The sequence below is a fragment of the Coccinella septempunctata genome, chromosome 1 (genome assembly GCF_907165205.1).
Source record: "Coccinella septempunctata chromosome 1, icCocSept1.1, whole genome shotgun sequence".
NCBI classification, from domain to species: domain Eukaryota; kingdom Metazoa; phylum Arthropoda; class Insecta; order Coleoptera; family Coccinellidae; genus Coccinella; species Coccinella septempunctata.
Window position 1 is genome coordinate 47735150 of NC_058189.1, and position 26633 is coordinate 47761782.

The 26633-nt window shown below is 33.8% G+C and overlaps 3 protein-coding genes across 6 annotated transcripts; 2 read left to right on the forward strand and 1 right to left on the reverse strand.

Annotated features, from left to right (window-relative positions):
- Positions 1-6303: 6303 nt before the first annotated feature.
- LOC123310012 lies at positions 6304-16330 on the forward strand. 4 transcript variants are annotated; one of them, XM_044893385.1, is made up of 7 exons: positions 6304-6453; positions 7943-8088; positions 11561-11641; positions 13023-13481; positions 14525-14855; positions 15504-15826; positions 15928-16330. In XM_044893385.1, the coding sequence occupies exons 2-7, from the start codon at positions 7948-7950 to the stop codon at positions 16183-16185; spliced, it is 1593 nt and encodes a 530-aa protein (XP_044749320.1). In that variant the 5' UTR covers positions 6304-6453; positions 7943-7947; the 3' UTR covers positions 16186-16330. The 4 variants fall into 4 exon arrangements, with proteins under 4 accessions (XP_044749320.1, XP_044749316.1, XP_044749309.1 ...); XM_044893381.1 differs by having other exon boundaries at positions 6348-6547; positions 7947-8088; XM_044893374.1 differs by having other exon boundaries at positions 6350-6547.
- Positions 16320-20247, reverse strand: LOC123310040 (vacuolar fusion protein CCZ1 homolog). The gene is made up of 8 exons (XM_044893401.1): positions 20059-20247; positions 19906-20003; positions 19237-19330; positions 18853-19059; positions 18585-18760; positions 18247-18533; positions 16838-17239; positions 16320-16446 (listed from the first exon to the last, which is right to left on the reverse strand). The coding sequence occupies exons 1-8, from the start codon at positions 20131-20133 to the stop codon at positions 16388-16390; spliced, it is 1398 nt and encodes a 465-aa protein (XP_044749336.1). The 5' UTR covers positions 20134-20247; the 3' UTR covers positions 16320-16387.
- A 2850-nt stretch (positions 20248-23097) lies between these two features.
- Positions 23098-23802, forward strand: LOC123315422 (lysozyme C-1-like). Its single transcript, XM_044901114.1, has 2 exons — positions 23098-23248; positions 23362-23802. Exons 1-2 carry the CDS (start codon positions 23122-23124, stop codon positions 23664-23666), a joined length of 432 nt encoding a protein of 143 aa, XP_044757049.1. The 5' UTR covers positions 23098-23121; the 3' UTR covers positions 23667-23802.
- The last annotated feature ends 2831 nt before the right edge of the window (positions 23803-26633 follow it).

Sequence of the window (26633 nt, forward strand, 5' to 3'; positions counted from 1 at the left end):
TGAACCAGAAACGCAGAACCCAGAAACCGTTACTTTGAGGTAATACATACCTAACTGATCATACTCATAAGATCAATAGAATATTGCTCAAAAATGACATTGAACACTCTGTATCTTATCTCGCTTATGCGTCGAAAACGGGGTATATGTCATAAGGCAAAAATTATTATCCCGGTGTCAACTCTCCCACTTATAAACAAATTAAGTACCCAACAGAGATAATTCCACATTATAATTATTGTACCTTTCTCTTATATTATTATTAGGGTGTAGTTTGTAGTAAAGTGAAACCTGATGATTTTGAATCAGTTTCTTGATTAACAGTTCCATTTAAAGTCAATATCTACGAAGCTTTCTCTAGATAACACATCGCGGCATTGAGAGAATGTAGTGATGCTGATGCACCATCTTGTTGGACAGACAAGTCAAGTTGCGAGTCATTTCCATCCAAGCTATCATCTTGAAAAAAAGACTTTGTTCAAATTCGATTTGACGAATAGCAAGCACATCAAGAATAAATTATGTGGACAATAATATTCACAGATTTCGAACTTTTTCTTCAATGTACACAGTTTGTACATTATTAATTGAGTTTTCTTCTATGAGATGAGAGGTCATAACAATGATATGACAACCTTTTGCAGGGTGTTCCATGACGACATGAATCTTTTTTTAGGTATAATCCGGATGTTTTATGAAAAATCTTCTTTCTCATGTGTACTCGTGAGGCTATCTCAAAATGAACAAGGAATCGGTACACCTGTGTGTTTTGATGTTTCTTTAGATTTCTTGCATGAAGAGCTCATTACAACGGTGAGAAAACCTCTTATAGGCTGCTCTATGACGAATTGGTTCATTTCTAAATACATATACTGAGATATTCATGAGAGGATTCAGATTTCACAAAATAAACACGTTGTTCTTTGATAAATATGTACATATTTTATTGAAGAAAATTGTCATTAGGGAGATGTTTTTGAATGATTATTAATTAATGATCGTAGAAAGGTAGAGGCCAGGTTGGCCACAACCTCCCCCCACCCCAGTACTGAAATGGTAACCATGAAATAACATTGAACTCCCAGGCCTAAAAAAAAACGGTTACGGCAATGTAAGGATTTTATGTATATAGGTTCTTGGATATATCTTCTGCATTTTTCTCATGAAGAAGTCAGAACTATATACAGAGTGAGAACCATATAAAGCTCGTTCGAAATTACCTCTTCATTGAAGAAAACAGAATCCAAGAAGAACCATGTGAACATAATATCCCTTATCGATTTTCATTATGTAACTACACCTGTACCTATGTACCTAAATATTGAAAACATAAAACATTCTATACATTGAGAAATGACCGAAGCCGTCATGGAACAGCCTGTATAAGATTTTCATAATACATACGTACATTACATATGATTTCATCATGCAAGGAGAGTTGAATAATATCAAAGAACCTCCTGTATAAATAACAATCACATTCATCATAAATGTACGAACACACAATATTAATAAATTTCAGTATTCATTAAAACAGAAACGCATTGTATTACGAAAGCAAAACCTCTCATCAATCCCTCTGTATATATGGAGAAATGATAGGTCGTCGTAGAACACCCTGTACATCAAGCCTGTATCGGTTCTGAAGTAAATAAAACTCCGACTCGGAACTTCAAAGTCGGAATTTAACGAAAAATATTTTTAAAATAATTATGTGGGCCTTCTACGCCTTCGTAATTTTGCACACATTTTGGGAACCTACGAAAAACAGTCATCATTCTGGCCAAATATCTGCATTTTTTAATATCAAACGACTGGCTTGGACTACAGAAGAAGAACTTCAATACAAGGTCCAATTCAATTTTTTCTAACCCGTCTCCAGTCCATAAACACTCAACAAGAAAAATAGCTAGGGCTTGGGTCCTTGACATTTTCATGCTAGTCTCGGTGTCCAAATGATGGTAACGGAGTTAAAGACTCAAGAATTTTTTTCTCTAAAAAATTCTCATTCAATTGAATTGATACTTAGTGAATAGTTCTAAAGATATCAAGACTGATACAAAACATCGTGGAGAATCTAGAACCTATCACTAATACTATTTAGTATTTGGTAACTTGATTGCGGACGGCCCAAATTTTATCAAGCGCTCGCAAAACCTGCTCATATCAGCGCCTTCCTAATTCATTTTTATCAAATCCATTGCAGTTCATTCCAAGAATCATCAATAATAAAATCTACTTACGTCAACAGATATCTTCTTTAACCACACCGAAGATATTCAAATGAATTATCTGAATAATAAAAAAATTGGTTATCGGCAACATAAAGTCCGTATCCTCTCTAAATTTAGGATACAACCCAAAATTCCATTCAGAGTTAATATTTTCCAAAAATTGACCTACGAACTTCGGAATAATTATCTAGAGATTTCGTTCCGGGTTGACTACTATTCTTTAACGATGAACAATAAAATAGTGAATCATGAACAATAAGTGAAACCGTGTGTTTGGAATGACTTTCCGAACGACCCAATATATAAATAATGGGTCATTTAATTTTTTTTTGGCGAAAATGAAACACGATTTTTTTAAAGTGTATAAATATTTTATTAAATTACCTATATATTCTCCATTTTGGCCCAATACCTTTTGCCATCTTTCGGGCAAGAGATTGATTCCAGGCTCATAAAACTTCTGATATTTGCTGGCAAAAAACTGGTCCAAGTGATATGTGACGTCATGATTTGAAGTGTAGGTCTTCCACTCTTCCCTTCCAAAAAATTTTGCAGAGACCGGAAGTGATAGTCTGATGGTGCCAAATCTGGAGAATATAGTGGGTGTGATAGCACATCCCATTCAAGATTTAAAAGCTTTTGGCGAGTTACTAAACTTGTATGCGGTCTCGCATTATCGTGGTGGAACACTGCACCTTTTCTATTGATTCATTCTGGTCGTTTCTGTTTGAGGGAATCATTCAATTTGTCCAGTCACGAATTAATCGCGAAATGTAGTAGTAATGCATCTTCAACATCGAAATTTTGCAAACCAATTATGGCATTGTCGTTCGGTCAATACATCTTCTCCATGCACATCACATGATTGTCGCTTCGCTTGAACTGCATTTTCACCTTTTCGATAGTAAAAGTGTAAAATATGCCGAAAATGCTGCTTCTGATTCTCCATCTTTGATAGAGTACCAAACAAAAACTATTGCAAAAAATGAAACAAAAATTCCAACAAACAAGCCTTACTATATCAGCTATCAAAATATTTAATGATTATGCGGCTTAAGTGTGAAGTTTGCTGTAAAAATACAATTAGACCATCTGTTGACAAAAAAAAACGAAATGACTTTCCGAACAACCCAGTATTTTAACTTCGAGAGAATAATCTTTTTAACTATCGAATGAAAATCTTGGAACATACCTAATATGAGTATCGTTGGAATACTTCAGTTTGCTCATTAGGTATTCAGATTTCAGACGATCGCAATTAGATTTATATTTGAATGAATATCATAGATTAATAGAAGTACGTAGGTACATACTGAACTATGTGGATTATAGGTGATTTCCAGTTTTTATTGATGGGTTGACTCATTGTTCTGACTGAATAAGATCATAATAATAAAAGTAATAAAGTTTTACTTTTATCAGGTATGTATATAAATTTGTGATAATGAGATAAAAGTACAATCACCTTCCTCAACATTGTTATCTTTGGAGGTGAACTCAATGGCGATAATTAACGGAAAATATTCATATTCGATAACCGTTACCTTGAATAATCATCATAAATAACTAACTATAGTTCAATTAATTCAATACTACAAATAACTACCCACCTCAATATCGCCCGGAATATCAAAAGGTGGCCAATTTCACGTTCTAGTTTAATATTTCCAAAACCTTCTTCCAAGGCTCTTATATCATCATAAAGTAGATGTACTGGGTGGGCAAAGTTCGTTGTCTGCTGAGGAGATCTCGAGAACTATAGCAGCTAGAAGAAAACGAATGACACATTCTCGAGCTCTTTTTTCCCTGGTTTTTTCTGACTTATCCAAATCTGAAAACAGAACCGGTTTATCATTCCTCGATTTTGAGTTATGAACAAAATTGAGATTTTGACGATTTCGAAAAGTTCTCATAATTTGGTTGCTTGGAAGTTACAGATCTTAAACTTGAACCTTTTTAGCTACTTTTATACGTGGAATCTACTGACAAGAGATTTTTTCCCAATTCAAAAATAACAAATTCGATGAAAGTTTGCGTTAAAAAAAACGAAAGTTAGCCTAATGATTCGAAATAAAAAAATATTTTGAACTCGTCAGTGGATTTTACGTAAAAAAGGGTATGAAGAAGGTTCAATTTTCAGATCTGTTACTTCAAAGACAAAAAAGTTATGAGAACTTTTCGAAATCACCATTTTTGGCTAATACATAACTTAAAAACGAAGAATCGTAGGAGGCTGCGGTTTTGACCATTCTTTGTTTCTCTGAAAAAGAGCTCGGAAATGTGTCATCCGTTTTCTTCTAGCTGCTATGGTTCTCGAAATCCCCTCAGTGGACAACAAATTTTGCCCATCCTGTACAATTCCATTTTCACTCGAGATTACATGAAAGTTGATTGAATTCCACCCAAACTGGACCGACAGAACTGCATGGTGGGCATCACCATAAGTTTATTCGTCTTGTTGTAGTTCCAATAAATAAAATATACACTACCTATACATGGTAGCTCACATAAAATAACTACATAGAGTTCGTACGAAATATTTTCAATGCGAACAGAACGGAAAACGCCCAGATAGGTCAATTTTGATCAAGAATATGACAAATTTCTTCAATTATTCTTCGAGTTGGACTATATCATACAGGCATAGGCGGAAATAAACATATTTTGTGGGGGGGGGCACCCCTCAGGGAGGTCTGAGGTGACCGCCCCCGAGGTAAAGATGTTGGGAGGAGAAGATGTGCAAAAATTCTAGAAATGGCTAAAATTAACGAAAAAGCTCCAGAATAACTGCTTCTTACTGTTGTTTTCCTATTTCTCTTCTTTTCTGGGGGGGAGGGGGCACCATGGGCATCTGGGGGGGGGGGGGCACGGCCCCCCCTGCTTCCCCCCTATTTCCGCCTATGCATACAGGGTGGCCTTTTTAAAACGAAACAGACGAGATAACGGGCGGAATAAATTTATTTCAAAAAAATGCTCGGACACGTCGATTTTTGTTTTGAGGGGGACAACTTTTGAGGTCAAATTCACAACTATATCGCCCCTAAATTTTGAATAGGAAAGATAGGGTGAGTGATACCTCATTTGAAAGACCTTTTTATGCTGAATTCAGCGTATTAATTTTTTTCTCATTTAATTCATTCGTCTTCGAGATATTCAATTTTGAATTTCGTACAGTACCAGTCATTCCGCTAACCATGCTATGTGAAATCATCAATTATTTGACTAATTCATTCTATGGTTACGATGGTAACCGTTAATTGTCAACATTAGACAACGTAATAATTTTTATTGGTAATTAATTTCTTCAACAAATAAGGTGGTTGTCTCGTTTGTTTCGTTTTAAAAAGCCCACCCTGTATACCTACTCCAAATTTAAATTTATACGAAAGCGGTTGAGGTCCAGCGAGGTTCATTTTCATTTTTCTAAATTGAAACAGGGAATTTCCGTCTGCAATCTCGGAATTTCCGAGTTAAAAGTAGCGGAATTTCCGACTTTGAAGTAAAAATTACAGAGTTTTGAAGTTGGAAAAATAAATTTCCGAGTTTTAAGTCGCAAATTTTTACTTTCACGTTGAGAAAATAAAATAAATACTCGGTAGCCCTTTATAGCGCTTTCGTAAAATTAAAAATGAATAAATCATTATTATAATTTTAGTCAGAATATATCATGCAGTTTTGTTGGAAAACGTGTGAGCATATGTTTTTTAAGAGAATAAAACTGCACATCTTAACATCTGTCTTCCTCATTAATAAATTTAAATTTGAGGTTTCAAAGAATGTATCCAAATGATCCAAATTATATTATTTCTACACTTTACACGACAGTTTTTCGAGAAATACCGTATATTGTCACTTGACGTTGTATATTTTTTTATAATAATTATCCTGGAGTATGCGATATAAGAGAAGATTAGGATTTCCTAAAATGACAACAAAAGTTTGATATTCGGACAGTTATTTTCTTTAATCCAACTATTCCGAATTAACCCTTCGATTGATCAAAGTGATATCGGGAAGAACCGGTAAACGATCAAATTTTGGAATTTATAAACAACGGTTTCTCGAATAAAATGTGACCTGAGTTATCGAGAGACCAGTTGGTGGGAGAATCAACAGGGATAAATGCCCGCACAAGTCAGCCATTCCATTCGATATTTTTAACTGGTTGTGAACAGGTTGTGCGACCTAACTGTGCTGCTATTCTTCTGCGTTAACTACTGTGAGTGAAATTATTGATTTTGTCTGCTGCAGCTGAACTTCTAGGAGACTTCTGAAAAAGTTAAAAACGATTACTGTTAGTTTTCAATCGTGAGGTTTGTATTTTTGAGTTATTCGATATGTATATGGAATTTTTCAGATGGGATTCTGATCTAAACGGCTATGCACTATGACATACATGGCATTAAGTCGTAATTATTGTGACATAATGAATAAGCATTCCAATACGGTTGATTAAATGAATCATAAAAAATAATAATAAAATTATACTGAATAGTTCTTAGGTCTCTTAGCAATTCAGTATTAGAACTTCCTACTTTCTTTTTCTAGAAAACGCTTTCAACGAGCTTTGGGTGTGCCACAAAGGTTCGTCGATCGGTGCTTTATTGTAGTTTGTATGTAATACCTGGTGGGGCAAGAATTATCTTACCTTACCCTATTTCTTAGGTACTATATTTCAGAACGTCCATCGGTGGGACTTTCATTATATATTTATGTATGTAAATTTCAATGAAGCTTTTACGTTAGAAAGCGTGGGTGTTAGTCAAGTGGGGTCATTACCTCTCCGGAGCTCAGTGGTCCCCAAAATTTATTCGCAACGCAACTGGAACTGCATACTATCCAACCAAATGTTTGACTAGCAGTTTCTTATCTAATCTTTTCTGAACTTCATATCTCGCTTCAAGGCGCTTAAGCATGAATATTAAAAATACCAATTTGCAAGTCTATAATCTATCATGCATTAAGCTCGTGATATAATAGTAAGAATTTAGAATTTAACATTCAAGAAGATGCATGAACATGTCACTGCGGATTTTTAATGAATTATGCACATCTGAATCTGGTTGTGATATTCCATAAGAAAACATTACTTGATACATTTTGTTATGGAAACTTTGAGAAAAATATTTGAACTAATAGGTAATGACAGTGGCGTATATTGCTCATATTTTGGGGGGTGGAGGGGGGCGAGACGCAATATTTCCACATAAATCGCTCATTTTCAACTTTAGGAAGAAAGGTGATAAAAGCTTCATTGTTGAGAATGTTATTTCGAATCGAAATGCATGATAAAATATAGAGTGTTACATTTGAAAAACATTTTATGAAATATTTTGAAGACGCGACTGTCAATTTTGTTTTTATTTTCGGCATCGAGAAGGCCATTAAAAATGCTACTAGTTTGCTACAATCTTCGCGAATTATATATTGAAATGAAATATTGTTCAATAATTTCTTCAGATGATATCTACACAAACTTATTATTCATAAACTTAAGATAATCTTCATTTGAACAGGTTCCTCCAAAATTGTATGAGATTTCTGGAGAATATAATTTTAACAAAAAATAGCGTTATGTATAGGATTGATAACCAACAGGAATGAGAAATGAAATTAAACTTTCAGATATTTATTCCATATATTCACGAAAAAGCCTTCATGTATTGAATATAATCAATTTTTCAATTGACCATTCATCTTCTTTTCAGTCAGAATGTATTCCAATACTTTGGGAAGCTTAGAAGAAGATGCAAAACTAAGCGCAATGCAGCGTGCTTGGCAATCGAGGAAAGGGTTGAGCTCATCGATTTTCAATGAAATACCTGAAACTGAAAACATACTTGATTTGGTACAGGTAAGTACCTAGTTTGTTGTGATGAACCTAAAACCCAGCCTAAAACTCACAGACGAAGGGCGGTCCTTGGCTAAATTTCTTAGGGGGGGGTAATATTTTCAGACAATTTCATTGTTATATATTTTGTGGTATTATTTCATAAAGAAAAAATTTTAAACTCTGGTGGGGTGAATTACCCTCTTTACGCCCCCACGGCCCACCTTAGGACCATTCATGTTTCAGACGGCATTAATATTTACAAAACAGGTACCTACTTCATTTAATACAAGGGCTGTCTTCTTTCCACTTTCAGCCTAATGAAATTAGGCAGTCACAGTCAATACGCAAATGCCATTCTTAAAATCTTTTCCGATTTCTTCGGTTCTTTTCTAACTTCCCGTTTTGTACTTTTCATCAAGAACCCGATTGATTTCCTCAAAATATTCCTCACGTTTTGAGCCATGCTTGGAATTAAAAAGAAAATCACAGCCCAATAATTTCTGTCACATCATCGCAAAAGCATTGCATATTATGTAAATTGCAATCAGTCATATTTGACATCTGTCACAAATTAAATATCAGAAAGAATTTTTGCAAAAATATACGCCTTCTATGGTCTTGGCATAAATAGCGCAACCCTTTTATTGCCTATATAATAAAATCGAGTAATCGAGATTTGTACAAAAGCTCGTAATACTTGAAAACATATATGAGCCGGTCAGAGGAAAAGTGGTATAAGTCACAAATTCCGATTTTTGAGTTATACCGATATTTGGGTACCAAAGGTTGCATATTATTCTTCTTATGAGTGGTATGAGTCAAATCGTCGTTTTGACCGAGTTATATCCATTTAATGTTTTTCCTCTTAACAAAATTTTCCACATTTGGTACCCAAATATCGGTATAACTCAAAAATCGGAATTTGTGACTTATACCACTTTTCCTCTGACCGGCTCATATATTTCTACTGAATTGTCATAGTAAAGTAAAGAAGTCTTCTCTCTAAACGTAAAACTTGAGGAATAATTTTTATTTTCGAGCAGTTATTTTTATGATCAAGGATGAATGAGTCCTATATATAGGCATATTATTAATACGACATGATTAAAAAAGAACCCAATCATTGACCTCGACCCAATTCTTGCAGTTGATTGCCTCAAAAGATTATATGTACTTGAATAACGTCTTTTGTCTCAGTCCACTAAAAATTAACCTTTTTGTCTTGAAGTAGTTTATTTTGTAAAAAATGGACAGTACACTGCCTGAATTCATAATATTTCAATTTGTGAAGAGAACTGTTACTTACAATCAATAATTGAAGTTTATACGTTGGCTCTCGATAAATATGGCAAATTTCTCGCAAACTTTCTCTATAATATGATTTAGTTTCGAATGAATTAAGAGAGTTCTCGGATATTCATTCAAGGTTTATATTGAGGTGTTCGCTTGCATTCTTACTGGATCTTGATTTCAGAGAGATCAATGATAGTAGGTTCATTGCCCTTCAAGGCCGATAATGATTTTACTAGAGTACCGGTAGCGTTGTAAATTTTAACACTTGTTTGTATTTGTTATGCAAATTTGAATATATAGGTTAATTTAAAGAATTTATCGTAATGGAATCACTAAAATACATGGCGTTCAATCAACAAAACAAAAAACAACACTCTACCCTTTCAATTAGTCGCACAACTGCTTTTACTAAACCTCATAAATTTTGTCTTGAAGTGCGGAGAATGTTTTTGTTGGAATTTCACTTCTAGTGTCCAGAGTTTTTAATGGTGAATACACATCAAAATTTCGATTTGTGAATTCTCCTGGATGTTTTTTATATGACTGTACACAATTGCTCACTATTTCATTCAATTTTCCGAACCTTTTTTCGAAATAAGATAAGAATAGTTATATACAGGGTGTCCCAAAACTAGTGAATCAAACGTCACACCACGATAGAGTAGACAAAATATTATCGAATGACACCAACGAAAATGTACCGTTTCCAAAATAATCAGAATTTTATTAAAATACCTAAAGTTCCGATTTTCAAACTATTTTTCCTAATCACAGGGCCAGTTTGTGAAAAAGGATATCGATTTTAAATTATATCGAACTAAGATTATTGTTTTATCTACCCTAATTGAAATTAAATTTTAAGTAGTTAATCGATAACCTAAGTAAATGTGAACTGAAACAATTGTATTTTCTACATGATTGTTATTACTCAGAATAAACCCCCTCTATTGATAGGGGTGATAATATGGAAGAAAAACGCTATCCTTAATCACCAATTGGCCTTGTGAATGAAAAAATAGTTCGAAAATCGGCAACTTTTGGTTAGGTTTTTTCAGAAACGGTACATTTTCGCTCAACTAATGTTGGTGTCATTCGATAGTATTTGATCTACTCTATCGTGGTGTGACGTTTGATACACTAGTTTTGGGACACCCTGTGGATAAGATAGTTATATAGAAGAACACAGTTTCAGTCGTAAGGAACAGTTTATTTATAATTTATTCAAACAGCAACGTTTCGAAGAGAAATTCTTCTCTTCTTCAGGATTGTGAATACTAAATTGAAAATCATCTGAAAAATTCAAACTCGTAAAATCATTCAAAAATAATAGATTCATCTTGGGGTTTCAAATTATCGTGACGTACCTACAGGCAGGTATAGAGGTGAATTTTTTCTCCAAACGTTGCTGTTTATTGAAATGTAAATAAACTGTTTCCTTGAGACTTGAACTGTGTTCTTCAATATTTTTGGAACGATACATCCTACATACATTAGTTATATAGTTAACTTTTTCTGACACTGAGAAAGTGAGAAATTAAAAATGTAGGTCAATAATATCTTCGGTTAATATCATTCGTTTTTTATTTGGTTTCCAACCGAATCAAAGAAAGACATTTTCAACCTTCTTCAGATTGAAAAATTCTAAGAACTTCGAAAAATTCAAAATTCTTTAATAAATGTCAAGTTTACCTCTTATTAAATTCAAGTGTTGAGGCATCACGTATGGTCAAACAAATATAAATATTCTCAGATCTCAGAAATGAGGTTCCTCTTCCGATAAAAATTTTCAGCAAAAATTTTTCTTGTGAATTCCTACATCTCTAAAAAAATTTCTAACAGAATCGAAGTAACAAAATTAATTTGGGTGATCAAGAAAAATGTTTTTTCAGTATATTCTTTATTTTTTGTTTTTTGATCGTTATATCGATGGATGTAATTCCTCATTTTTCCGATAACTATCCTATTATATATTGCGTTAAAAATCAATATTGATCCTTGGGAAAAAATTTCATGTCTAAACGTTGAAGAATTTTAAGTCATATTCCCTAGCAAAACAGTTTTCGAATGTATTTTTAACTTCTTCATAAAAATAAATTCCACTTACTCTCGGCGCAGCTAGTCAACCTTCACCAAATTTTGAATGTCAAGAACTCTGCCGTCTACGATAAACGATTGTGTAATAATTGTTTTCCTATTTCAGAAAAAACAATGTACAACGACCTTGACTACACCTGCTCTTTATCGTAAGGAAAATGAAAATCAGGAACAATTTTTCCAAACTGTAAGTATTCTCGCCTATCACCTATTACAATAAATTGTCGCTATGTACCTACATTTTGATTTGGAACTCAACTACTGTTTGTTTCCTTCCTGATTCATTTTTGGCCTTTTTTGATGGTCATTTTGTTGTAGAAAAATTTATGATGGAAATGAAATCTTTTTGTTATCTCTTCATGAGTTAATATGTCATAACTTAAAGACGGTTTTTTTGAAACGAGCGAATTCAAATCATTATTTGGGAATTAACTCCACCAAATCCAAAATTAATTATTAAATCGATGGATTTTAATGGAGCTATCAATTTTACCTTTAGTGAATAACAAATCTTCAAAATTCATCTCGGGTGAAATAAAAGCTTATATGAGGATCACATCACATATATATAATTCTTTTTCAAAGGTATTCCCTCTGTTCAGGAATTTATATTCAGAGATCTCTCCTTATATTTTATTTTATACAAATTATGAAAAAAAAATATAGACACTATCCATTTTGATTTGTCCCGGTATCCTGTCTATGATGTCACCTCAATTTCAAGTATAACATAATCTGTTACGAAATGGAATAGTTTTCCGAAACCAGAATGAAGTAGGGATGTAGGGGAGTTTGTTTATGAAAATATGTTCTTTCATTTGGCACATCCACTAAAGTTGATTGAGTTTGGCAATAGGACAACCCAGAAATGCTTTCGAAGCGTTGAACTACAAATTATCGGGAGCTGCATACAATGTATTTTTCTAGTCACAAAAGTGCTGCGCTTTGTGCAGACGCCTGTGTTGTTAATAACTCGATTCGTATGAAGGTAAATGTTGGATGGTTTTCGTTTTGATTATTCACAATTCAATTTCAATCCCTATTATCTGTATGGATTATTTGATAAAAAATTACAGAAAACATACCGATTCATCAAGTTCATCCACTTTCATGAAAAATATACATTTCTCCATATAATTCGTTCTCAAATACTGCCCGAAATATAATATTTTGAATATAAAGGAAACAGCATTGAAGAATTTTTATGAACGTTTCAAAATAGATTTTGGACTGCCACATTATTTACGACTCGTTGTTTGACGTTCGAACTTGGCAAGCTTTCTTAGCTGAGTCACTTTTTTCAAATACACAAATATTCGATATTGATTTTGGAATATCCTCAAAGTCAAACATCTGGTTCATTTTTTACAATAATACCGAGCGTTTTACATCGGGTGCGAAAAATATATCCCAGTTAAAAAAGTTTCGAGAAATGATATTTGGAAAATTAATGAAAACGCCGAAACCTTAACACATATTAGTTTGGTTCTACCTAACAATGACTTATAAGAGATGTAGCAATTATGTATGCGTGTCCGATATGTATGATTTCATAATTTCCGTTACAGGAGGAAGTCACAAGGGTAGAGCCAGTAGCTGAGAAAAGACGAGAAACTTCTTTGACATTAGATGCTTCAAAATTGGGTGACTTCCCGGCACGCTATGTCATATGTTCCCTGAAGGAATACCAGTTTCCTATTGTTGGAGTCTACTGCGACCCAAGAGTCATTTCAGGCTTCAAATACCGTGTTAGGCCTTTACCAAAAATCGGTGAAGACTCTACCAAACACAAATGCCTATTCAACAACAGGGCTCTAACCCTCAGAAGTATCGGTCGTGGATACGCAAGAAGGTTCACCTTCGAAGCTGACAAGAATAAATTGAACGATAATGACAACTACTTCTGGAGCGACAACAGACCTGAAGGTTTCGCCTTCGAAATAGAGGCCGTGACTGAAGGGGACAAGTTCACCATCTTCGATTTGAACAATGAAGCCCAAGGAACATTGGAGATCCTGAACACTGAGGTGAGACTTCTGTTTGAATGTTTTTCTACTTTTCTTTTCTGACAAATATTATGAAACTTTCGGAGGGGTTCAGTACTATTTTCAATAACCATAAGTCATGGCTCCAGTTTGTTGTATTAATTTGTCGCCATTAATAATGGAAATACGTATCCAAGTTTCAAACAATATCAATAAACCAACAATAACACCGCGGAATCAATTTTATCTCTGATTGAAAGTCGGCTATATTTCGCGCGCCAAAACAAATCAGCGTGTCTATTAATTCCATATCACAGCAGGAGATAAGAAATTACAATCTGAATCACGCGAATTTAAAATGTAACACGATGATTGATGCCCTTGCTGGGGACATCAATATTTACTACAAATTTTTAATCCATATCAAAACAAATGGTACATAATCATTTATTGACATAATTCTTCAATTAATCATTTTCTAGAATCAGAATAATCTTTTTTAATATGCATAGTTGAAAGTTCATTTCCGAAATACATGAATTATTATGACGCTACAAATTTTTGAATCTCCTAAGTGTTTATTACTTACGAGTACTAGAGTGAATTTATGCGAAACCACTCATATAAACTATAAACTTAATTTCCCGTAAAATATTACACAAACAACAAGGTTTATTTTCCTTACAGTCACCTATTGATATACAGGGTCTAAATGTACAATCAAAGTGTATACAAAGAATAAGACTATTAGAGTCTTGAAGTCTGTTGAAACAGTTTAAAAATTTCCATTCAGTAACATTTTCACTTGAACTTCGAAGCTTTGGTGTTGGTTTACTCTTTTATGTCTCAATTATAATTTTTGTCTTGACCCCAATGTTTCATAATATTTATACAGCAAAACTCTAATCTCTTTATATGAACCTGCGCCTATGCTCGAATCGATGTTGTTGTTAGACTCGAGGAACAAAAAAGCCGTGGAGCCAGCTGACTAGGTCAATCCGTATCCAGTTTGGGGCGTCGTAAGTCTTTGTATTGAGAACTTGCTTAAGTCTAATTACTTTTACTTATGATGCTCACTCTTTCAGGGTAATCAAATCGAGATAAGCAACAATGTTACAGGTAAAGGTATCGAGAAAAGGATTCAAGTCAAGTTTATTGGCAAAGTGGAGTTCTATGAAACCGGGGTAGCCAAACCAATACCGCTATCTGGTACTGCCATGTACGTCAAAGCCAAAGGAAAGAGTATGGCCGAAATTGCCAAGATAACCAACGTCTTGATTAAAAACCGCAAGTATATTCTGAGACCTGGAGTGGACACCACAAAGAGAAGGGTCACAGTTAGAGGCTCTGACATCAAAGATATTCCAACAAAATACACAATGACTGGGCTGAAGAGTTACGAGATTCCTGTAGTTGGTAAGTGAAAAAACGAGAATTTATTTTAAATCAAGTTTCATTTTACTCAATAACTCAATAATTCTTTATCGAGTCCAATGTTACATACAGCTCCCTGAAGAAGGCTCCTGTAAATTGTTTTTCTTAAACCCCATCAGAATACGGATAGATTGAAATCAAACAGACATTAATCTAGACAAGACTTTAATCAAAAGCTCTCTAGTTTTTCATTTAAATAGAAAAAAAGCAATAAAATTTTACAAGTTATTTTTCTTACTTTGTTATGGTTTTAATATAAGCAAGCTTATTTTACCTGTAGACAGTTCCAAATACGGAAATCTCAAAGGATATTTTTTATAATCGATGAAGAAAAGAACGTTTTTTCATTGAAAATCATCATCATGTTACTGGTTGCGAGTTGCGCCAGTCATTAGCATTAAAAATTTGTTTTCTTCGCAAACAACTCGCCGAACTTCAAACTACTGGATTCCCTCGAAATTATTTACGTCATCAGCAAGGCAGTTTCCTTTTCCTCGTAAGCCTCAGATTTTTTATCTCAATCACCACTATTCAAAAAAATTTAGGATTATGCGATTGGTTTCAATTTATTCTTGATGCATGTAGAATAAAAAAAATTGAAAAAATTAATCCTTTCCTGTAATTCTTCAGGTACTTATGTAGATCCAAGAATTATTCCTGGGTTCTATTACCGAGTTAGACCAAATGACAGAAAAAGTCATTTGTTCAACGGAAAGACTCTCAAACTGATGAGCATTGGAATGGGCTACGCAAAAAGGCTCACTTTTGAATCTGAATCAAAGATTGAGAATGACAACTATTTATGGTCTGACAATCACCCAGACGGATTAGGTTTGGAACCCCGAGCAGTTCATGAAGGAATGAAATTCAAAGTAACTGCAGGAGGTCATGTTCTTGGCGAAGCTACCGTCTTCAGAACAGACAACCCGCAAATAGAAGAGAAAATGGAAAAGGTATTTTATTTTCGGCTTGAGAATTGAACAAACAAAATTGAAGCAACTCCTTCATAATGATCTCCTAATGTAGCCTGGGACTAATTAAGAATTTGTTACAGATACCAACAAAGGACGGCAAATTTGCAATTCAGAAATATATCCACGTCGATGTAATCTGTCATGTAAGATTGACTACACCCGGCCGATGTTCAACAGACAGCGAACAATACCTTATGAGAGTTTGTGGACTTGCCGTCGTACGCAAAGAACCTAATAGTATCAATTCCAGGGTACTGAGGGTTGAAAAAATTGGTGTAGATTCTGAACTTGAGATTTTATTCCGGCAGTCGAATTACGAGCTGATATTCTTACCATGAATTCATGTGGGTTTCTTGCAGCCAGTGTTTTTGTTATTTATTGGAGCTAGACTAGGAATTTGTACTGATGACAAGATTAAGACTTCCATATTGTTAATTGTAAGTGTTGCTATTTTAATAAATGAAACCCCTGATTTGTTTAGTACTTATTATTTCATTTATTTACAAATGATTGATTCCTGCCAATACAATTCCTCTATCACTAAAGAGGCTGGAAAAAAATCCCCTTCAATTCTGACTCGCAAAGACTTTTTATATCATCTGAAAAGAAAAGATGCAATATAAATTCTACTGAACAAATAAGAAGTATCATAATAAATGATGGGACAACAATGTTTTGGTTCTATTCTAAATCGATTCGAAACAATCGCACATTTGTTCATTCAGAGTGAGCTCGCGCTATTGCTGTTTAACTACTTTGAACAGTTCTTGGACTACCTGAAGTGCGAACCAAAACAAGGCTAGAAATGAACTGATGAATTTTAAAGTTCTGCTATTGGCATAATTTTTTATTTATTTCACTGTTTTTTATGAAGATGTCAAGAAATGAAGCTTGAAATGAGCAATTCCATATTAAATATTCCTTTAAATGTTACGAGTTGAAAAAAATAATCATTTATAATTCCAATTTGAAGAAAGTCGTAATACTCACTACTGATATCGATAAGATGTGCATTTTTCTGCTGTTCTACTACATAGAACTCCCTATGATTCGAAGTCTTTGCCACTACCCAATAATCATTCAAAGTTTTGATCACAGTTTCGGTAGAATCCTCAGTTGATGGGTTAAAAGTATTCATATCCGCTATTATCTTGAGCTGCTCATCGCTGATAGTAACATTTCCGGACTGCTTGTTATCTAGATGAACGGTACTTTTATATGCTAGATTGAATTTGTTGAAATATATGAACTTTGGGGCATTATCAGGAATGTTTGATGGAGTTGTTACTTGCTTAGAACAGTATTCAGCGATTTCTGACACAAGCGAAGTCAATTTGGAACTTATATAACTATCAAAGTTTTTAAAAAAGTCCAAAGTGAGATCTTTCTCCACTGAAAAAAATAAACATATAAGAAATTCAATAAATGAGGTGAAGGTTTCCAATTGAAGACTATAATACGGGCCATACAGGGTCTTTATAAATGATTGTAACATCGCAGTGGGCGTCGAAAAAATATTTCTCTCAAGTACTCAAAAAGCAACTCTTTTAGGAATAAATCTCGATATATTTCATTGAGTTCGATGCTACACATTCTCAAAGAGCCACTTTCCAGTAACAAATCTGGAAATTTTATCTACCTCAGTTGGACCGTTCAGTCTTGACGAATATTAAACTGACACCACCTTTTTCGGGATTTTTCGAGGGTCAATTCACCCACAAAAATCATCGTAGATCTAAATAAGATACATATTCTAAAAGGGAACCTCCAAATTTCATTGAGCTCGGTGCAGTGGCGGTTCCAGGAGTGATGTTGGTGTGGCAGCATAATTTTATATTTGAAATTCTGTGAGGTGTTTGTTGATATAAAATATATAATAGCATAGGTATATTTTCATAATTGTAATATGTGCTATATGTTTGAGAGAAAACTACTCTCATTTGAATAAAATCATTTTTCAATATTGGAAAAAATATTTCTCTGAAGTTCCCAAATGGGGTGAGGCATGCGCCCCCCCCTCCTGGAACCGCCCTTGATTGTATCTCTTGTTGACCATGGTACATTGGTACATCCTCCAGTAAACCAGATGGCCTTTGTTCTGAAAGTTTGTGAAATACAGGAAATACATCGCCAGTCTTCCTTGTAGAAATACCGGTACAATTAGGCAGTCACCCACAATTCCAACCCAAACATTCAACGAGAACTGACGTTGAAAACGGTCTTCCATTAGGTCATGCGGATTTTTTATTTACATTAATTAATTTTAAAAAATATTGAGAATGCGTGTGCAAATTGTTTTTCATCCTGTATCTCGGAAATCGAAAGGTTTTTTAATTTAAATTTTTGCCACATGCTCACCAAACACCCTGTATATCAGTAGTAATAATTCTTTGTCTCACCTCTTATGAAAAGACACAATGAAGCACTCAAAGCTCTATAAACCACTAAATTGTAAGCAGCAGTAGATCCAGAGAAAGTATATATTTTTGGAATTTTCCCTGTAGTCTTTGCGTTTTTCAAATTTGTTGGACCTGTCACAAATCTTCCATGTCTCAGCTTAGAAAATGGCGAATTTGAATTCCTTGGCATAGAACCACCCTGTAATTCCACTTCTAAACTAGCTGGTAATAATGTACGTATTAAATACTGGTATAAGGTTTGCATATCACTAGGTTCCAGGCCACTCCTGAAGACTCGAGATGAAAAAATTGAAAACTGAATTCTATATGGTACTCACCAAATCAAATGATCATTGTATAAAAATGCAGAATGTTCAACAATTGGAAAGTCACATTCAAGAGCATTTATCAAACACTGAACCTTGAGGAACGTCAGCTTATCTAAGGGTAGGTATTGTATTCCACAAAAAACATTGAGGATATCAGCATGCGCCAGTTTCATGTTTTTGAAATACTAAAAATTAGAAATCATTCCATACAGGAGCAGTTATATCCGATTCTTTGTCTCAACAAAGACACAACATACTATAAATATAAAATACTGACTGCTGAATAAAAATTTGAAAGTCTTGTTTTAAGAACCTCTATACCATCATGATGTATTGTGTGTTGAAAAGTATTCCAGAATAATCTATACATAGCATATGCGTGCCTCAAAATAGATTCGTAAACCTTATCTTGTATTTCCTCTTCCATATATTCACAAATCATAGTGCCATCTTTTGATTTAGTTATGGTTGGTACCTCCAAAATCTGAAATTTAATTTGTGGATGTTATTAATCAGGGTATTATAACATTTGGACAGTGTTCTAAACTTTCCAAGTAATTATACGATATATAAATCATTATGAACTCTGTTACAATGTTTTCCAAACTTTCAGAAAAAGTTTGTTGATAAAAAAATTATTGGAGACAGAAAAATTTCATACCATAACCATCCAAAAATCTTTTTCCACTTCAAGAATCAACTGCCTTGTTTTTTGGGTATGCAAACTAGTCAAATCTGAATTCACTTTGAAAGTGCTAAAACAAAAAAATCTCAATATTACATTATGAAATCACTAGTTTTTCTTCCAGTGAGAATCTAGGCAACCCCAGAAATCATCAATATAATTAGTGATTGTAATCTAAAGAATATGATGAAGCAAGTTATAATTATTTTAGCATATGCTATTTTGAAATAACCTGCCTAACTGCTTTAGTGAAAACTACACCCTATTTTATAGGTAAAACTCTAGTAGTCTACAGATTACAATAGGGTATTTAAATGTTTACTACATAGACTCGATTTTTTGGTAGCTCATTTTCGATTGTCTAATATATTAGTGCAATGATTATTGATATTTAATTCCTACAATTGTTCTTCTTTCATGTAGGACTACAATTCACTCAACATGTTAATGAGGAAATGAGATGCTATTCAATTGAAAACTCTTATGATATATGATTAAATATTTCTTCACCCAAAAGTCCCTCTCTAATCTCTTATCGCCTGATAAAAGTACATTTACATATTTATTATTATATGAATCGTGAAAACTCAACTGCTTGATGAAATATTGAAATGTAGGTGTTTACAGAAACTATCTCTTTTTTACCCTGTAAAGTTGAGTATTCCTTCAACCAGTCCTATATTCTTTATCTGAACTTCACAATGATCGGTGACAGGATGGTAGTATAGAATTTTTTTCAGTTCCTGAAAACGCAGGGAACGATAAAGGAAAATGTTTTTCAAACCTATTGAACAGTACCTCCCCTTCCTTATTGCTGTAAGTAGGATTGTAAATGAAAAAATTCCTTAGGCTAGTTTCAGTCTTCGAACTCATGTTGAGAAAAATACAACAACAAAGTAAAGCACAGATCACTGTAAGTAATCTGTGAGTAAGTTTCTGAAAAAACAATTCTTTATTCAAATGACATATTTTATATTTTATTTTTGAGGAAACCTGTTAGGTTATGTTAACATTGTTGACCATTGAACTAAAGAAAGAAATGGAAGGGACCCGCAGTTCAGCAAATCGGCCGAAAGTGTGTCCAAAAGTGTGGGAGAGAGAAAGACTATTGGTGGGTATCCCTTCTCTCTCTTTCAGATGTTTTGTTTACATCAATCAGCTGACGGTTTTGTTGATAACTCAGTTCAAATTAGTTTTTTGGATGATTTCTGTTGTGTTCAATTGGAAACGAGATCTAAAAGTGTTCAGAATGCTAAAACTCACGATTAATATTCGCTTGAAACTTGAAAAAACTCAAATAAATCGGGGAATCCCACTCGAAAACCTTTAAGTATCTGGATTTTCGGTTTCTGAGAAATATGGATCTAGTAAAGGGACAGATTAGCTTTACCTGGCCACCCGAAGAAATTAAAAGGGTTGAAACTGTCTGAAAAGACCTCTTTCGATTTTAACTGTCCTCTGAGGAAGTAATCTTCAGAATTGAAGTTGTTTGTGAATTTGTGGAATAAAGTTTTAGAGAAAGTATTTTATAGGTTTTTGTGTTTCTCAAATCATTGTTGTCCCCAACAACATCAGTACTGTTTGCAGTCACGCAAAATTGGTAAATTTCAGAATCTTGTTACAACGATGGTTGTAACAAGTTGCTAAAGGATGCTCCAATGAGCAGAACAAAAAGGAGCCAAAGAGTTTCCACAGGTAGGTCTATTCTAAATATTTTCATTATGAGATCCCTTTTTGTGACTTCAAAAGCATTATATATTACTTTATTTTAGGTTTCCTTTTAAACGCCCAGATATTTTGGAACTTTGGATTACTGCTGTAGGAAGGGAAACTTGGTATCCCTCAAAGTATAGTGAAATATGTGAAGATTACCTTCATAATCCAAGTTATACAAGAAAAATATTCAAACTTGATGCTGTACCAAGTGTATTCAATAATATCCCAAGACATTCAAGGATCATGGAATACCAAGACATTCAAGGATCATGGAATACTTACAGTTCCATCACTCTTCATATACAACTCACTTTGTTATGTGCATCAGAAGTGGAAGAACTTTCTGACCAATTCTATAAATCATGCATATGAAACAAGAAATAAAGACTCTTTGCAGATTCCAGTGCAACATCTGAAGTGCATAGACCGGGTCATGGACTTCTGGGGCCCCAAACTATATAATAAACTTCCTTCTGAGTTTCATGACAAGTCCTTGATGAACTTTAAGAGAGAAATGAAAAGGTTGCTTTTAAATGAAACTATATATTCTATAGAAGAGTTCTTATCGAGAAAGAATATGTGATGAGGATTGTTTTTTATTTTTATTGTGTTTGTATGCATGTTGTTACCACTGTGATATTTTATATTTGTTTATTACTGTCGACACCATTTGTAATATTAATTGCAAACGAAGATCCATCTAATCTAATCTAATCCGATGAGAAGCAGAGCACACGTAAGTTTTCGAGTGAATTTAAATTATTTGAAATCAATAATTTTCTTTTTCATTGTAGACTATTACTGTAGATATATGTAAACTATTATATATATATTGTATATAATAAAAATATAGAAAGAATTGACAATTGTTTTTTTTGGACAACGCTCCTTAATTAACTTAAAATTCAGTATAGTAGAAGGAAAATATGTATGTTCAACATGTAGATTAGAACCTTCATGAATTTCACATGATTATATTCTTTCACAATATACTAATCTAGTTAAAATGAACAAATTTCTGTTCTTTTCATACAAAAAAGACTTATTAAATTCCGTCTGCACTGCTCTGAAAAATATGATCAACATCGCAAAATTAACTCAGAAACCGTCTTGAATTGATGAAAAATATGATTCCAATCATCACAGTTCGAGAAACGAGTCCAAAATTTCAGATATCCCCATCTCATTGTTGCAGGTATTTGGCAAAAAAATTATTAAATTTCTTCTACACTACTATGAAAAATATAATTCACATCGCATATAGGTTATCTACGATCTCATAATCAACTCAGAAAACGTCCTGATTTGATAAAAAATACGATTCAAATCAGAAGAACGAAATGTCAAAAATTTAAATTCAAACTTTAATAGGTTATCTCTCCTTGCGCAAGTACAGAGAGAGAAAGATATACATCCAATTGTCTATTTCAGTCGGCCTCACTCTTGCTGACCCGAGGGTCCCTTCCATTTCTTTCTTTAGTTCAATGTTGTTGACCAGAGACTCTATGCCTAAATTGCCTAACTTGAAGTTCAATTTCTATGGGCTAGACTTGGCCGGCGGGAATTTTAAATTATACTCTTGGTTTCTCAGCAACTGCACTCAGCGCACACGTTGTATGCACCTTCAATGTAAATTTACAGCTTATAAATTCCGATTCAGTGATAATTTTAACGAATTTTTCTTCATCGTGTTTCGAAAAAAAAGGAGATCAAGGAATTCGTTGCACAGCTTGTGTTTCAAAAGTAGTGTAAATTAATTTGCACCGTCGCGAACTAAAAACTATTTTATCGCACCAAAAAACTATGGCGTCCTGGAGAATAACACGTTCATAAAGTATACAAATTTTTAGTCGTAAAAAATGTCGATATCGTAAAGAATAATTCATTTCTACTTGGGGAAGGTCAAAAGACGAAAACAAAATAGCAAACAACATTATTAATGGTCAAATGGAGGCGGAATTTATCGATTCAAGAAATTGTTTGAATTTTTCCTAGAAAATTTCAAACAATCGAGTTATTTATTTGTGCAAGGCAAATACAATTCCATGTTGACTAAGGAATGCGAATTTCCCAGATAGCGCTTGTTATTTAAGTAACACATAAATAGAATGGGTACCTAGAAGTTTAGGTGAAAGTCGTGAAAACATGAAGAATCAAGCTATATTAATTTTTCTCTTGTCTGTTCTGTTGAACCAAACAGAGTCGAAAATTTTCGAAAAATGCGAGTTTGTCAAGACACTACGGAGCTTGGAAGTTCCAGACAATCAACTAGGTTAGTTTTTGTTTTGTTTTGATTGTTTTGAAAAACTTCTGATAGTTATACCATCCAGAGTGGTTTTTCCTAATCTCATTTTAACAAGTATATCCCCGCTGTTTCTTTTGCAGCGACCTGGACCTGCATAGCAAACTATGAATCGCATTTCGATACTAAAGCAAAGAATTCAAATACAGGAGACTATGGTATACTCCAACTAAGCCATTTATACTGGTGTTCTGACAGTAATACGCCTGGTGGTGATTGCCACACTACATGCAGCCAATTTTTGAATGATGACATCAAAGACGATGTTACCTGTGCAAGACATATTTATGATGTCACACAGAAGCAGTCTGGAAATGGTTTCTCAGCTTGGACAACGTATAATCAACATTGCAAAGGGGATGTTAGTAGCTTCACTTCTGGCTGTTGAATATTTCCAACAGATCTTTTTCCATTCGGTAGGATTGAAATAAGAACCATATTTTATTTGAAAAATTTATTACTAACTCTGTAAAGATCTTTGTAGATACTTTTAATGAAAACAAAGAAACGAAAATGCACAACAATAATCTATTTTATCGAGAGGATGAACGTGATATTACTGAACATTTTTTAGCGTTCTGTTTGTGAGGAACCATTAGCTAGGACTACTGAGATAATGTTTCAATTTTCGTGTGCGTTCTTCTTGTCTCCTCCTCCTCAAATCCTCGAACACTTCACAAGGAGGTTTCTTCAGGATAACGTCATTATTGTGGTCAATGTTCTGAAAACAAACCACAAAAACATTATTTTCACAATATCATGATGCAATACCAATTCAATAATTAAATTATTACCTCGTCAATCTCATCTAAATCTGGATTATCTCCAATCGTAACACTCTTCAGCATAAATGGGATGTTCTTCATTTCTTCACCTTCGGCTTTATGCATCAATCGTCCTAAAAATTCGATAATGCTGAAAAATGATTTCTTGCCAACGATTTTAGACCATATCAAATGGTCTATAATCGTTGCAGCGTTCCTAAGAAGTAAGACCTAAGAATGCAAATCTATTGGCGGGTGGCGTTCATGTGATCCCCATCTGTCAATCATTGGTTCCTTTTCTTAGGTCTTAGTTCTAAGGAACTCCGCATGAATCCACCATAAGATTTTTCTAAATTTCAAAAGGAATAGGATTCCTATAAATTCAAATAGACATGAGAAAACAGTAGTTGTTCAAACACTTGTTGTAAGAAAGAAATCAATCTAATTAATAGGCAAACGCCGATCACGTGACCGCCATCTGCCAATGGTTGTTCCTTTCTTAGGTTTGCGGATAGCGTTACTAAGAATTAAGACCTAAGAAAGGGCCAGGATATGGCGCTCAAGTGTTTGCTATCTATAATGGCAATAGCTCCTTAGGTCTCTTAAGGCTCAAGAGCTCTGCATGAACCCACTATTAACTATTACAGTTTATCCGTTTTTTGAATTGTGAAGTAAAAATGCAGCGATTTTTATTTGCAGTGTTACTTATATGAATTCTATTCCGAACGAATATCGATAGTATTGATTTATCACCTCCGCTTTCGTAGGTATTGATCTGAAAAATAGGATTTCTTCAGTTGTAGAAATGAAACATTTCATTGCTTGTACCTCAGGATGCTGCGGTACTACAATTTCCCTATCAAGCTCTGATAGTTTGATGTTTTGCGTTGATGGTATGGGACATCCTTTTCTCCTGGAATCTGCCGAAGCCTTAGTGAATGGCAAGGAAACAGGAACGGAATCGTTCCAAAAACGATCTTTGGTAAGCTTGGGTATTTTCTGCGGTATTTTGTCTACTAAAAGGAAAACCACCTTGAAAGAAAATTTTCGTTATGAAAAGGAAACATATACGCCGGACAACGCCCCTACCGCCGGAGATCAAGCGAATATAGTCGAAGACCAAAGATCAGAGACAACAGGTTGTCTCTGCCAAAGATTAGAGACAAAGATTCTATATATAATCTTTTTTAGGCGTGATCATTCTTCATTATTATATATAATCTTTGATTTTAGAGTTAGGAAGATGGGAAACGCCCCTATATCTTTAGTACTAAAAACGGACTACACTTTGGGCCTGTGTTTCACATACTGAGAAATAAGATGGCGCTGAAATCGTATTGTCAATACAGTGCATAGCCTACTAGAACTTCTAGTAGGCTATGTATAGTGATTTTATTTATTTATGGTTTTAAATCAATGCTATGTTGCCCGTTCTACGTAAAAGTTTTTGTTATTACGTATTTTATCACAATGTCGAATCTCTTCGGAAAATATGAAGTCCTAAAGTTTGAATACGTTACATCAGTTGTAGATTTCAAAAATATTTACCCGAAGATGAAATGCATATGTTGCAGTGGTTGGGAATGGGTATCTCCCGAAGGAATTAACAGGTAATTACAAGAATGTTAATTTCTTCAACAGAAATCATATCTTGCATCAATATAAGTAAAAAGAATTAAAGGAAAATTCAATCAATATGGACTTCACCTTTGAACAAAAATTTCACATTTGTATAAACAATTAGCAGGACAACTAGCGCGTATTTGTGGCTGTTCATCTTAATGCATTGATATAATAATAATAATAATTAGGTATTTATTATGGTACCTTAAGACATTTACAAAATGTATAGGACGAGTCAAATGAAAAATAGAAAAATAATTTTTCGGGAACTTATTCTACGATGACATTCATCAAAAATCCTGTAGTAAACTTTTCGCATTAATTCACTCAAACATAAAATTCTCAAATGCAACTCTTTTTTGAGTCTCCCAATAGAAGGAAATTCTTTGTCATCCTCTTCATTCACAATCTTTTTGATTGTGGAAATATTCAGCGGAAATATAAGTCGTTTAGATTCAGATGAAACATTATATAAATTCTGTTACATTAAATATGTTCGCTACCGTCTGACGTATTGTGGTTTTTAGAATATCAGGGTATGTCTATTTGAATGAGCGGACATGAATTCTAAATAGCACTTTCTGAAACCTTGTCTCTTTTTTCAATCACTTTCAGCATTTTCGTGATATTAATTGCAGAGACTTTCTCTATGATTAATTGATATACATAAGTTGTGGCAACGGCGTTATGATGACATCAGCGACATTTCATGAGTGCCAACCTTTTACTCCGTATTCTAGTTACAAAATCTTGAGAAAATTATTTCATGCCCAACCGACTGCTAAAATAAATGTGAATGCAGTATAGCATACCTAATGACTTCCCAACACCGTAATGAAAGCGAACAAATAAAATTTACTTAATTATCAAATCCCAAGTAATATAAACAAAAAAAATTTATACTACATCAGCCGTAGAAAAAGCTTTTATCTCAATATGTTACAGTTACACTTTTTTTTCAAAAATTC

Bases quoted from the DNA above. Each gene is read 5' to 3' on its own strand.
- LOC123310012 (XM_044893385.1), top strand. From the start codon at position 7,948: ATGTATTCCAATACTTTGGGAAGCTTAGAAGAAGATGCAAAACTAAGC. The intron at 8,089-11,560 runs GTAAGTACCTAG...TTCCTATTTCAG, and splicing joins ACATACTTGATTTGGTACAG to AAAAAACAATGTACAACGAC. The intron at 11,642-13,022 runs GTAAGTATTCTC...TTTCCGTTACAG, and splicing joins AGGAACAATTTTTCCAAACT to GAGGAAGTCACAAGGGTAGA.
- LOC123310040 (XM_044893401.1), bottom strand. From the start codon at position 20,133: ATGAGTTCGAAGACTGAAACTAGCCTAAGGAATTTTTTCATTTACAAT. The intron at 20,004-20,058 runs GTACTGTTCAAT...CTGCGTTTTCAG, and splicing joins ACAGCAATAAGGAAGGGGAG to GAACTGAAAAAAATTCTATA. The intron at 16,447-16,837 runs GTGAGTATTACG...TTTTCTTTTCAG, and splicing joins ACATCTTATCGATATCAGTA to ATGATATAAAAAGTCTTTGC.
- LOC123315422 (XM_044901114.1), top strand. From the start codon at position 23,122: ATGAAGAATCAAGCTATATTAATTTTTCTCTTGTCTGTTCTGTTGAAC. The intron at 23,249-23,361 runs GTTAGTTTTTGT...TTTCTTTTGCAG, and splicing joins AGTTCCAGACAATCAACTAG to CGACCTGGACCTGCATAGCA.